Raw genomic sequence first — 14,595 nt, 5'->3', positions numbered from 1 at the left:
CTGGTGCCTTAGCCGGTTGAGCTATAGGTGCCGAGCCGTGAGTTCATTCTCAAGAGCCCCCCAAATTGAAGACCAGATTCTGGACCATGAGGACCCAGTCAAGATGCTACCTTTGAAAGCTTCTGTTCAGATGATGGACCAGATGGGAAGTGGGGCCTCAGAAAAGTGGTATTGCTTTCCTAAGGTCTTCACAACTGCTCGGCAGTGACAAAGCTGGGATAGGAGTGAAGATCTTGTGGCCCTCACCATCAGTGCTCTTTTCAATGTACTGTATGTTGTTACAGCTACAGGCACAAGTTAGATCTTGTTCCCTAAATTGCTGAAATGGAGAAAAATGGAGGAAATAAAAGTGGAGTAGACAGCAGTGTTTGCTTTCTTAAGTTTGCTCCGTATCAAATAGGAACAGATATTATTTAAAACCAGGCAGGGTAGAAATGCCATCCACTATATTCTAGTAAGTAGCATGCCAGTGGGTAATGAGTCCAATTTCTGAGCTAAGAGCATTATTTGTTGCTGACTTTGTGACTGCTTTTAGTAGGAGCTGTGTGCAAGCATTCCAGATCACGTTCGCAGAGCCAGGAGCAGTGGCACCCAGCGAAATATGACTAAGCAGCTCAGATTTGCTTGCTCTGTTACACTATGTAATGACATTTCCTCCAAAGTTCAGGGGTTAACAGAAGCAGTGTGCTCAGCTGTGAGAATTAGACAATGTGATTCAAGATGAGCTAAATTAATTTAAGATTTTGCTCAATAAGAGCAATAAGAACAAGAAAGGGCTAGAATGTTCCCAAGTATTTGGAATGGTTTATTTTTAACGGGCTTGAAACATAAGGTATATGTCCCCGCAGTCCCACTGAATCACTGCCTTTTCCGTTGATTAAACTTTCAAACTCCTGAGTGATGGAGCCTATTGTGATCACTTCTAACCCTAAATTAATTTTAAATGGAAGTTGACTGGGTGTTACTGAAGCCCCGTGACATTAAAGACTAATAGTTCTGAACCAGAATAGGGCATACCTTCTTTTCTTAACCAGTACATGGATGGACTGCTGTGACTGCTTAACTCAGGTGGTGAGAGCATAATGCCAAGGAAATCAGGAGGTTGACTGTCATTACACGTGGCCCAGATGGTTTAGCTTGGGTCTGTAACCACAGGCTGGAGTAATACCTCACAAATAGGGACTGCGGCTCACAGGGTAGAACTGGTTAAGTAAATAGGAACTTAATGAAGACCTTTCTCACTACTGGCAAATGTGGCCGAATGCCTGCTGAGTCAGGCTGCCCCTTCACATAGGAAGGACAGCACAGGAACCAGGCAGGGCTCTTGTGGAGACAGTCTTGTCATATGGGAGATTTTCTCTTTGCTACAATTCATTGAATTAGTCAGTTTAGCGGTTGTAACAAACTCATTGCAGATGGTACAGATACTACTTGTATTGCCAGTAGCAAGGGCTTTCTTTGAATATGCAAACTCATGGATTGCTTTTTCATTTTTTTCTGTCTCATGGAGACATAAAGTGTACATGCAGGGCTGCAGGGCCCCTCAGAGCACTTTCTTGTGTGTTTTTATTGGCTCCATCACTTTCCTCCTCTGTGACTTCACTACTCTGAGTCCTAGTTTACTCATCTATGAAATGGGGAAAATCATTGTACTCATGTAGCAGTCATGCTGGGAGAATCTAAGGCAAAGAAAACTGTATTTGTATCTTAGTCTGTTCAGGCTGCTGTAACAAAATACCATAAACTGAGTGTCTCATAAACAATAGAAATGTATTTCTCATGGTTCTGGAGGCTGGGAAGTCCAGGATCAAGGCACCAGCAGATTTAGTGTCTGGTGAGGTCCAGCTTACTGTGTCCTCACATGGTGGAAGAGGCAAGGCAGCTCTCTGGAGCCTCTTTTATAAGGTCACTGATCCCATTCATGAGAGCTTTGCCCTCATGACCTAATCACCTCCCAAGAGCCCCACCTCCAAATACCAACACATTGGTGATTAGGTTTAAATATGAATTTGGGAAGGACACGACCACTCAGACCATAGCATATATAATCTCTAAGCATGATGGCAGGCACATAGCAGGGGCTCAGTAAATCAGTGAATGGTAGTTATAAGATTAGTGAGAAAGCGGAACAAGGGGCTGGGGGAGTGTCTTCCCATGTACTTCCTTGCTTTTGTCAGTTTAGGGAAAGTGTCATAAGATAGCACACATGTTGAAACTGAGACCTACTCCAAAAGGTTCTAGTTGTACAGCCACAAACATATTAACTTTTGTGCAGTTTATACTGGCAGATCCCCAATAGTTCAGAATTAACACCTAGTGTTTAGTGGTTGAAAATAGGTTTTGCTGTCATTGTGGACATCTGGAATGGAAAAATGTGGGGAACATTTAAAAATTAAATGTCTAGACTGATTACATCTGCTGATGTAGGAATGGATCTTAGGTTGGCTTATAGGTAAATACTTAAAAAAAAATCTTTAATGAAGTTTACCTTTTGTCTCTCCTATTGTTTACCCAGAGGAGAGTAAATCTTTTTGTCATTATTAAACCTTGCTTCATCTAATTGCACGGTACCTTGAAACCATCTAGCAATAATCTAAGAAGTTGTACTTTTTTTCTTATCCGAGTCCCAGTAGTAGTGGTAAGATACATGGAGGAAGGAAATCTTACTGTTCCTCTGACCTTTACAGATCCAACTGGAACTAACTGGCTTATTTCTAGACCAAAATAAGTATAAAGAAAGTTCAGCTAATCTGGGACTCAAGCATGTACCAGAGACACTAAACAAGCTAGTGAGGCTTGTACAGGGTACTAATAGATCAGTATCATTACAACTATCAAGATTTGACTTTGAGTTTAAAACTTTTCATTAAAAATGACTTTGGAAAATTACATACAGCATAGATGTGCAAATTTGCATTACCTTTTAACATATTCCAGTGCTTTGCAGACAGAAAGGGGAATTGGATCTCCAGTCCACGGATACATGAGTGGGATTCATCCTAGGCAAACGGCTTGGACTGTAATCTACTTTCCCTTGTTCTTCTACACTCTCTCCACATTGGGGATTTTCCATTATTTTCTCCTAATTGGGCTCCAAAGCCCTAGTCTTTCTCTACATCATCATCATCGCTAAATTTGGCTTCACACTTCTCATTCCCACTAAGTTATAAATGACTGATAATGACTTAAAGTGTTGTGCTCCCTCCAAATAATATTTCCATTTTCTTTTTTTTTTTTTTTTGAGACAGAGCCTCAAGCTGTCCCCCTGGGTAGAGTGCTGTGGCATCACAGCTCACAGCAACCTCCAGCTCCTGGGCTTAAGCAAGTCTCCTGCCTCTGCCTCCCAAGTAGTTGGGACCACAGGTGCCCGCCACAATGCCCGGCTATTTTTTGGTTGCAGCCGTCATTGTTGTTTGGCGGGTCCAGGCTGGATTCGAACCCGCCACCTTAGGTGTATGTGGTTGGCGCCTTAGCTACTTGAGCCACAGGCGCCGAGCCATATTTTCATTTTCTTAAGAGACCTATCTCAAGTCCTCTATGGAAGAAATTCTGGGGTAGAATTTTCACTATCATTCAGTTTGGGGCTTAGGAGGGAGTAATGTGCTGGAGAGTGTTTGTGGTCATATGGGATCTTCCAACTGCTCTGAAATAATAATCCTTAGGCATTGCCTTCCCTACAAGTTCCTGGAGGCCTCTCCCACTTCTTTCCTGGGTAGTTCCCAGTGCTACAAAATAGGCTTGCAGTAAGGAGGATAGCGTCTATTGATAGATAAACTCAAGTATATATATTTTTTGTTTTTCAAAAAGGAACTTTGTATAGTCCAGGAAACCTCCCTCAAGCAGATGCAGTGACCCTTGTTGATCCACATTTCATTTTCTGATCAGCTTATTTGTTTTCAAATTTAGCCGAATACCAGTTCAAGTGAATAATACTGGTGCTGCCATAAGGCAGTCAACACTCTTGCTAAGGAACACCTAAAACCAAAAAGGGGAAGTTTTTTTTTTTATCATAGCTTTTGTCCTCGGGCCTTATTCTGCTAATATTTAACTTCTGCTTATTATTTTAGACTCCATCTATCTCTACCATACCTACCAAATACATGTTCACATGCTCAAACATATGTACACTACCATTATGAATTATGAACTCCCATTCAGAATTATGAACTTGGGTGGTGCCTGTGGCTCAATGGGTAGGGCGCCAGCTCCAAATACCAAGGGTGGCGGGTTTGAACCTGGCTCTGGCCAAACTGCAGCAAAAAATAGCCAGACGTTGTGGCGGGTGCCTGTAGTCCCAGCTACTCAGGAAGCTGAGGCAAGAGAATTGCCTAAGCCCAAGAGCTGGAGGTTGCTGTGAGCTGTGACGCCATAGCACTCTACCGAGGGCAACAAAGTGAGACTCTGTCTCAAAAAGAAAAAAAAAAAGAAAGAATTACGAGCTAAAAACAAGTGAATTTCTTGCTTTGCTATCATTTTGGCACCGTTAATACTTTCCCCCTTGATCAGTTCTAAGGGGCCTCATTAGTCTGGAATCCCCGGGATACTAGAAACTCTCTCTAGAGTCTATTTTATGTTGTCTACCCAAAGTTTGACAAACTATAACAAAACTCTTGTCAATTTATTCCTGGAAAATTTTGAATTTTATATTGTAGCATTTTGAAATACATTTTGATTGTAGTGTTATTAATTCTTTAGTAATATTAATGTTACTTTTACTAATAGTATGTTAATATCTCATTTTTAGATACAGTTGGGCTCTTCAGTCATTTTAAGTCCAAATGCAAAACATTGATTGATTAAATGAATAGTAGAGTCGTGAATCCCAGAATAGGCAGACTTGTGTAGGCTCACATTTGCATATAACTATTTAGACCTCTCCAAATTTGAAAAGATGGGTATTATATATTTTCATTCTAGAAACAGATTTTAGGTATTCAAGAATATGTACAAAAAGAAAATAAAAACTTGTCTTGATGTGGCTCCCAGGAAATGTGTCTATTTAAAATGGAACAAATGGTTCTGCTGCCTAATGGGAAGACAGACCCTTCAAAATCCTAGGTCTATTACTAATCATGCCCCATATGAAAAGGTACATTTTATTCCCACCACCACATTTGGGGAAAAATGATACAATCTGTTTTCTTTAAGAGATTTCTAGACATCTTGAAGTGAACTGTTTTTAGAAGGGCCATTTCCATCCAGAAGGTGAGCATCTGGTTACCTAGATATGTACATCTACATTGTTGGCTCTAAATTAATAGATTGTGCCTGTGCTTTAGAAGTCTTCTATGCCCAGATATGGACATTTGAGACTAGAAGTCTCGATACATTTTATTTTTATTTTTATTTTTGAGATAGAGTCTAATGTTGCCCTTGGTAGAGTGCCGTGGCATCACAACTCATAGCAACCTCAAACTCTTGGGCTTTAGCAAGTCTCTTGCCTCAACCTCCCAAGTAGCTGGAACTAAGGTGCTCTCTATAACACCTGGCTATTTTTTGGTTGTAGTTGTCATTGTTGGTTAGCAGGCCCAGGCCAGGTTCGAACCCACCATCCCTGGTATATGTGGCCAGAGCCCTAACCACTGACCTACAGGTGCCAGGACTAGATACATTTTAATATGTTGACTACATTTTAAAGTTAACCGTTAAGTAGTATTTAAAACAACTGATTGGTGTCTTCACTAGTGACAATAGCATTATCAGAATGATAGTCAAGTCCCAGTGTGGTGGCTCACGCCTATAATCCCAGCACTTTGGAAGGCTGAGGTGGGTGGATCACCTGAGTGCAGGAGTTTGAGACCAGACTGAGCAAGAGTGAGACCTCATTTTTACTAAAAATAGAAAAGAAAACAACTAGCATGGTCTCAGGATGGGCGCCTATAGTCCCAGCTCTTTGGGAGACCGAGACCAAAGGATCTCTTGAGCCCGAGATTCTGAAGTTTCTGAGAGCTATGATGCCATGGCACTCTACCCAGGGTGACAAAGTGAGATTCTTTTAAAAAGAAAAAAAAAAACTGGCAAAGTGAAATGTGGTATTTATTTAATGTTCTATTGCTGAGAATTGAGTAGTATCAGGAGGTCCAGAGGTTGTATTTTGAAAATCACCTAATGCCCGAAAGAACTCATTGGATCAGGCAAGCCAAGGTTGAAATCCATGAAGATGTGCTGAGACTGGTAAGACAAAGCCACAGAAACCAGGAACTGAGGCTGAGAGCAAAAGGCAGGCCTGGGTAGAAAGTTTCAGCAACATGGAGTCAGGATCCCTGGCAGTTGGAATCCAGTGGGCGGCAGCAAGGAGGAAGGGGAGCAGAGAGAAAGGTACTTCTAACCGGCCCTAACTGGGTACAGCTATAAACTATAAAGATGAAAGTGTGTCAAAAAGGCCCCACCTCCTTTTTTTGCGGACTGCTGAGGCCATTCCATAGGTGATGGGCATTAATTGTAACCCATGCATGTGAGCTTCCTGTAAGCGGCTGAGAGCACTGATACGCTCAGGTCAGCAGTGCGGGTCTGAGCATGCTCTGTGCATTTCCTGGTGGGCGCTGCCTTCTTAGCTTGGCTCTCATTTCCCATTACTGCCTCGCTATGACTCACTGATGGCCCGCCACATGTCATTAGGCGGTTCAGCTGCCGCTCTCATTTCTCCCAAAGGTATACTGAAGTTTGCGTCTTGGCTTTCACGTTTTCTCTCCTGAGAGTTGGAGGAAGTGGCCCTTTGATAGTTTTGTTTGTTGAGTGGAATATTTACAGTGTCTTACAGTTTCAATTTTCCTTTCTTGTAGGTATTTAATCCTGATGACCTTTATTCAGGGGTCAATTTCTCCAAGGTTCTGAGTACTCTTTTAGCTGTCAACAAAGCGACAGAAGGTAAGCAAGGCTTGTGATTTATGAGTTCTGGGTGACATTTTTGCACCTGATGTTTCCGATTACCCTAGGAGCCATCTATGCCCAGGATTGTTTGATTGGTGCAAGTTTCTCCCCTGACCCCCAAAGAAAGCCCAACGAGTGTCAAATGTTTTAATTTTTCAAGGGTCAGGATTTAGAAATACTTATCACAAATGTTATCCCAATGCTGTGAATATATAACAATAAGAACCGAGAAGCAATTTCATTCAAAGCTCTCCAGTAGCCAACCGAGTGTAACGAGACAGAAAATAAAAAGGAAAAAATCAGTTCCCTTTTTCATAAAGTTTACAAAATAGTCGTCACTTCCCTTTTCCTACTAGAGACGTATTTTCTCATTGTTTTCCATATGTCTTTGTCCATATAAAGGAATCGCTCAGTAACCTTGCACTAGAAATGAAATCTTGGGTTCATAGAGAGTGAAGAACATATCTAATATGTTCATATTTAAATGTTTAACACTTATCACAATAGAGGTATTAAATATAAATCTAGTAAGTGCAAAGAAAATGATGAGAAACAGGGTATGACTTCACTCCTTCCACGATACAGCATTTTACTAACAGCTAAGTACTAATAATCACAGAATGCTTTTTTTTTTTTGAGACAGAGTCTCATTATGTTGCCCTCGGTAGAGGGCTGTGGCATCATAGCTCGCAATAACCTCAAACTCCTGGGCTCAAGTGATTCTCTTGCCTCAGCCTCCCGAGTCACTGGGACTACAGGCACTTGCTGCAACGCCCGGCTACTTTCAGAGACAGAGTCTCACTCTTGCTTAGGCTGGTCTCAAACTCCTTGAGCTCACGCAGTCTGCCCATCTCAGCCTCCCAAAGTGCTAGGATGACAGGTGTGAGCCACTGCATGCAACCTATAGTTAGAATGCTTTGAGCTCTTACCCTGGTATTATTATTATTGGGTCCATATTATAGATAAGGAAAGTCAGGCCCACAGTTGCCCAACTAGAAAGTAAGTGGCTGAGCTGGGATTCAAACCCACATCTGACTGACTCCAGAGTCCTTACGTCTGAACATGGGTCTTGCTGCTCAAACTATTGGAGATGCAACTGGCTATGTACCCAGCACTGCCAGGTGCTACAAAAGAAGTGCAAGATATGGTCCCACCCTTGAGAAAATTACTGTCTATTTAGGGACTCAACTTACCCACGTGAAACAATTAGAGAACAAGAGCAGACAATATAATCAAGTGCCAAATAGGATGGAGCATCTAGGAAGCTATCAAGTAATTATAGTTTTAGTCAAAAGAGCTGTATATAATAGCGATACATGTAAAAATACTTCTCCAAAGTTGTTCTTTTGCTATTTGGGAAAAAAAATGCTTTTGAGCTATTACAAGGCGTATAGCAGAAAGTACAGCTAATTCAAGCAACTATATTTAACACACATGACAACTATCCAGTTCTAGGCAGGGAGGATCGTGTAATGCTAACATTATGCCACACAAATTATACGTTCCTTTGCCAAACTCTGCTAGCAAGTTTTACAGTATCTTCCCTTGCCACAGATATTTATAAAAATACAAGGAGGTGAAAGTTAAAACCCACAGCCTCAAGGAAATTACTTGGATACTGAGCTTGTCGCCTAGGGAATGTTTGGGCTTTAGACTTTTGCAGTTTATATCTTTTAAAAATAAATGGAGAGGAAAAGAACCCTTATTTGAATTTGTCAAGAAGCCAACTTCTCTCTTTCGTACACTCTTAGCATACTGAAAACATCCTGCTCAGCTCTGGCCTGGTCACATTTCACAAGATTTCAAGGAAGAGGAGACTAATGAGTTTGACTTAAAAGAATAAATTATTCTAGTATCGAGGTTGCATCTTTTCCAGACGCACGCTTTCTCTCATCTTCATTCTCTCCCCCTCCCCACGCACACCAGGGAGATGCAGCATTATATATGCCACACGTATTGTTACATGTGAGTAGGAAAAGCACCATTGAGTTATGGACCAAAAAAACAAAGAGAGAAATTTGAAATATTTCAAAGTAATAAGAGCCACAAACAGCTGTTTGGTACCCAATATAGTTCTGCCTTGTATAACAGGACAAGCTATTGCAACTGGTTCAGGAGGGAAGAGTTGCAGGGAAATGGGTTAAGAGAAAATGTGGTTCTGTCGCTGTTTTTCATTCTACTGGAGAGCAATGGCCAGTAAGGTTAAGAATAAGAAGTTGGTCACTAAAAGGGGATGAGGTGGGGAGGGAGGCAGGGGCTGAAATACACTTGGCATAGTGATAACAGAATTGCAGCCAGGATGCTTACTTAGATAAGGTCCCATGAGACATGAAGTTATGTTGTAGATGTATTTTCTGCCCCGTGTGGTTGGTTCCTTTACCATGCCTTTTCCTCTTTTCACAGATCAGCTATCAGAAAGACCATGTGGACGTTCCTCTTCTCTTAGTGCTGCTAATAGATCTCAGACAAACCCACAGGGAGAAATTTCTAGCGCTGCTCCAGGGCTGCAAAGGCAGTCAAAGGCAGTGGTAAGTATAGTCTCCAATTCTCCCTGTCTGTTTCAAAATCCATAAAATTAGATCAATATCCTAGTTGCCTCTCCATATGTGGGGAGATAGCCATTGTGTTTGTCTTGGATAGCACCGAGAAAACCGGTTAGAAACTGAGCACCAATTCAGGCTGGCCCAATGGAACAAATCAGAGGCATGTGGATGGGAGAGTCCAAAAACATTTTAAAAATCTGGGTTGAAGCCTAAGCTCTATCTCTTACTAGAAATGGGCGAGTCACTTAACTGAGAATGCTACACAAATGTAAGTCACTATGGTGACTCCCTGATGGCAGTCCGCTGTGAATTTTCCTTATCTGTTGTTTTATTGGGAGCGCTAAATGGTGCCTGGTACATAGTAGGGAATGAATAATTATCAACTACTATCCTCATGGTTGTCATTGTTATTTTTTTCCTCTTTGCATTCCTATTTAGAAAGATCCAACTTGAAATATACCAGTCTATGATGAACTTCTATATTGGGATGTCCCAGTTATCTTTGTATTTGGTCTTATTGGGAGCTTTTATTTCAGAAGAAACAGCCCAGCTTCTGCTGATTGGGTGGAAAATCTTCTGCTTTATTCCCTGTCAAAAGCTACCCACTTGCAGTAAGCCATCATGAACTATTACTTCCAAAGCACTTAAATGGGTGGTTCTTAACCTCTTTGAGATTAGAGATGCCTTCAAGAGGCTGATGAGCACTATGGTTCTATATCCCTGGGACCCTCCCTAATCGTATGCAGGATCTCACTTAGTTGAACTCATTTGGGCAAAGATTCATTGCACTTACGGATTCTTAAAGGGGTGTGTAACCCTCAAAAGCCCAATTCATTCATAACAGGTTAAGAACTCCTGACTTAGAGAAAAAAAAAAAACAAAACCCAGAACTTCTGACTTAGGTAGCTATGGAGTATTTGATCTTTGCATATATATAAGCCTAAGCCAAATTAAGACCTCCTTAGTAACTGGAAGATAAGAGGCAGATTTTATTAGAGTAGGTGTATGTTGGGTCATGGCAAGGTGGAATAGTTTGTCACTCTACTTTGTTACCTGGCTTAGTTAAACAGATATCTTTAAATGGTTGATGGAGGGAGAGGGAAATGAAAGCTATGATGCCCTTTAAAATACACATTTTCATAAGTGCGAAACTTTGCATACAGTTTTGAGGGTTTTGTTAATCTCTCCTGAGACCCATTTATGGACTCCTAATCATACTTAGCCTGCAGGACACTGCTACTCAAGCCCTAACAAGGCTGGATGAGCCTCCGTGCTGGCATCTGAAAATTGTTTATTTGCTTTCAAGACCTACTGTCATAGATAAGTTGGGGGAATTGGACTCCATTGGGTACTGGTCAAGGACCCAGGCACTCTCTGTACCCAGCAAAATGTTGACTAATTACAAATTTAGTCGACTATAAAAATGCTTTGAAATATGACCACTTTTAAAATAGGAAAATATTGTGTAACCTTATAACTTATGAAAAGGAATCTGTTTAACATATAGAATAATAATTAATAATATTGCTAATGTTTATTTTTACTGTGAAAATAAAAGTGACAAGGATAAAGAGGAGGGCAAAACATCTCTTTGAGGAGATATTCCTACTTCCCTCCACAATCACTGGCTTTTCTGTAAATAAAAGTCAAACTATCAATCTCTCATCTGCTTTCCATCGATTGGCTTAGGTGACAGGTGGACGGACTCCCTGGTCCGGCAACACTAAGGTAAAAACCCAGGAACGAGTTAGAACTAGGGTTGGATTCTTGGTTACCCCACGTTATTTGCCTAAATCATTTCTACTTCTCCTTCATTGACAGGAGGATGATCTGGTGTGGATTTTGTTTTTTAGGAGATGACAGAAAATGGAAGTCACCAGTTGATAGTAAAAGCAAGATTCAACTTTAAGCAGACTAATGAAGACGAGCTGTCAGTCTGTAAAGGTGACATCATTTATGTCACTCGAGTTGAAGAAGGAGGCTGGTGGGAAGGCACATTAAATGGGAAAACAGGCTGGTTCCCTAGTAATTATGTCCGAGAAATTAAATCCAGTGGTAAGTGAAGCTTCTAAAAGCTGTTTGAATGTGACTCTTGTACTTTCTTGGTGCTCTTGCTAAAAATCTTGTAGTTTTAATTGGTTAACTGAAACTGTTTATACTTGTATGTGCATGTCAAAAATAAGACTAGAACAGAACTGGGAAGAATCTGTGATTAGATATTTTGAAACAAAGTTGTATTTAGATTACATAGAGGCAGCAAAAAGCTAAAAAAGCAAAGGAATTCAAAGCTCAGACAACTGTTCCATCTTAACCATTTCCCTTTATGTCTACTAATTCTAGCTCGCGTAATATAGTACATGGTCCTTCCTGCTACTCTAGGAGTCACCCTGGCAGAATACAATAATATGAGAGGCTGGGTGCTAACTTCCTTTTTTAGCCCTAAGTCCTTTAAGCACAGTTAAGACTAAATGCCTGAGAGATGTGTGGAGGGATAACAATCATAGGACTGTGGGAAGCTGTCTGGCCTCTTTGATTCGGAACAAGATTGCCCTCATTGCATACTGCTGGCTGCTTTCCCTTTTTCTGCAACAATATCCAGAGAATGAAATCTAATTGCCTTTCAGTAGTCTTTCTTTTTTTTTTTTTTTGAGACAGAGCCTCAAGCTATCCCTCTGGGTAGAGTGCCATGGCATCACGCTCACAGCAACCTCCAACTCCTGGGCTCAAGCGAGTCTCCTGCCTCAGCCTCCCAAGTAGCTGGGACTACAGGCGCCCGCCACAACGCCTGACCATTTTTTGGTTGCAGCCATCATTGTTGTTTGGCGGGCCCGGGCTGGGGATTCGAACCCGCCACCTTAGGTGTATGTGGCTGGTGCCTTAGCCACTTGAGCCACAGGCGCCGAGCCTCAGTAGTCTTTCTTAAAAGAGTTTTTTTCTGGTAGTTCGCTTGCCCATTATTATTTAAGAAGGTAGGCTCTGCTTCTATTACAAAAACAAAACCGAAACAAACCTTTATACATAAAAAATATGTTGCAATATAGATAAACAGTAGTCAGTCATTCACACTATTACATCTCTCCTTCCTTCCTTTTCTTTCTTTTTTTCTTTCTTGACAGACTGTCACCCTGTCACCCTCAGTAGAGTGCTGCCGTGCCATAGCTCACAGCAACCTCAAACTCTTGGGCTCAAGTGATCCTCTTGCCTCAGCCTCCTGAGTAGCTGAGACTACAGGTGCTGGCCACAACCCCCAGCTAATTTTTAGTAGAGATGGGGGTCTCTCTCTCTCTCGGGCTGATCTCCAGTTCCTGACCTCAAGCAATCCTTCTGCCTTGGCCTCCCAGAGGGCTAGGATTACCGTCATGAACCACTGCACCTGGCTTATTACATCTCTTCATTTTTCAAAAATATTTATACCAGGGCTCTTTTGAATGGTTAGCTCCTCAGTGCTGTGTTGATGTCTTCATTGCTACTTTAATGCCTCAGATTGATACAATCAATCAATTAGACACCCTATAAATAAAATAAAGCATTATAAAAACAGTTAACCCTTGACTAATATGGAGTTAAGGGTGCTGACCCCCTGCATAGTCGAAAATCCTTGTATAACTTTTGACTCCCCAAAACTTAACTACTTATAGTCTACTGTTGATCAGAAGCTTTACTGATAACGCCAGGTTGATTAACGCATATTTTGTATGTTATGTGTATTTATACTGTATTCTTGCCATAAGCTGGAGAAAAGGAAATGTTATTAAGAAAACCATAAGGAAGCTGGGCGTGGTGGCTCACACCTGTAATCCAAGCACTCGGAGAGGGCATGATAGGTGGATGGTTTGAACTCAGGAGTTAGAGATCAGCCTGAGCAAGAGCAAGACCCCCATCTCTAAAAATAGCCGGGTGTTGTGGCAGGCATCTGTAGTCCCAGCTACTCAGGAGCCTGAGGACTCAACAAAGTGACAGTCTGTCTCAAAGAAAAAAATCACAAGGAAAAGAAAGTATAGTGACTATTCATTAAGTAGAAGTGGATCATCATAAAGGTCATCCTGTTGTATTCACATTGATCAGGGGAAGGAGGAGGAGGAAGATGAGGGGTTGGTCCTGCTGTCTCAGGGGTGGCAGAGGTAGAAGAAAGTCTGTTTATAAATGGACCCGTGCAGTCCAAACTCCTGTTGGCCAAGGGTCAACTGTACAATGTAGGTAACACCACCTCTTCTTCCCTTTGCTCCCTTCCCCTGATAACCACCATTAGCAGCTTTTCCCTAAAGCATTTAAAATAAAATTTAGTTTGCACAGTTTTCCGTGTTCTGTGTTGGGTTGAAAGGGGTCAACTCCTTGCATGGAATATATTTACTAACAGATTTATGTTTGTGGAGACGTCTCAGCATTTTTAATACTGGGAATCAAGAAATTTCTTTTGAACCCTAAAGCATTTTCACAGGTCTTGCCTTGAATTTTCTTGCTTTTGATGAATTTCACAGATTATTTTTAGCCTTTACTACATTCAATTGATGTAATTTGGTTGTCAGGATCCCTAAATGGTTTTTCAGCTTCACTCTAACGTTGTTCCCTGATGTAGTGTCTTCATGTGCAAAAGTAAAAGGAACAACGCTCGTGGTCTTGTTTGGGAACTCCCAGCATTTTTGGTGACGGGGAAATGGACAGTGTGCCCTCACTTTCTCGGCCCTCACTGTAATGTTCCTCACTGTTTGCCCTGCAGAGCAGTCTGGCCATTCCCGATGGACTGCTCCAGGCTGTTTGTCCTGGTCTCTCTGCCCTTCCCTTTAAATTTCTCCTATATTTTCTTTGGTTTAGGATTCCATTTATGAGTCATATAGCAAGCTCTAGCTTTGATTTAAAACCTTGGGTAACCCTTAGAAGCATCTAACCCAACTGTCAGGGATAGGTCTGGGCTGCTTGGGCCAGGAAGCCTAATAGTCAGGGAAGAAGAGTATGGAGTAACATCTCTTGTGGCTTCCTAACTGGCATCCCTGCTCCTGTCCTTGTCATTCTTGTATACTAATCTAGACTAGGAAGCAAGAGTGATTGTTTGAAAATGCAACTTGGAGCATAGAGCCCCATCTCAAAAAGAATAAAGGCCAAGGTCACCACTATAGCCTGTAAGACCCTCTAAGATCTGGTCTCCCATTTCTTCTCTGGCTTCCTTCCTTTTTTTTTTTTTTTT

The 14,595-nt window shown here is 41.5% G+C and overlaps 1 protein-coding gene across 4 annotated transcripts in view; it reads left to right on the top strand.

Annotated features, from left to right (window-relative positions):
- ARHGEF6 (Rac/Cdc42 guanine nucleotide exchange factor 6) overlaps nt 1–14,595 on the top strand; it is a 117,390-nt gene that overhangs the window by 24,293 nt on the left and 78,502 nt on the right. For 3 of the 4 annotated variants that reach the window (XM_023508515.1, XM_003802657.3, XM_012813258.2), the window contains 3 exons: nt 6,783–6,867; nt 9,274–9,398; nt 11,267–11,468. In XM_023508515.1, the coding sequence (XP_023364283.1) occupies nt 6,783–6,867; nt 9,274–9,398; nt 11,267–11,468 (412 nt within the window). Of the gene's footprint in view, nt 1–6,639; nt 6,652–6,782; nt 6,868–9,273; nt 9,399–11,266; nt 11,469–14,595 lie in introns of those variants that run through there. The other variant, XM_023508516.1, reaches the window with a different exon arrangement.

The sequence above is a fragment of the Otolemur garnettii genome, unplaced genomic scaffold (assembly GCF_000181295.1).
Source record: "Otolemur garnettii isolate 467f Iridium unplaced genomic scaffold, OtoGar3 scaffold00252, whole genome shotgun sequence".
NCBI classification, from domain to species: Eukaryota; Metazoa; Chordata; class Mammalia; order Primates; family Galagidae; genus Otolemur; species Otolemur garnettii.
Note: the sequence above shows the minus strand (reverse complement) of the source record. Positions and strands in the feature narration are given on the sequence as shown.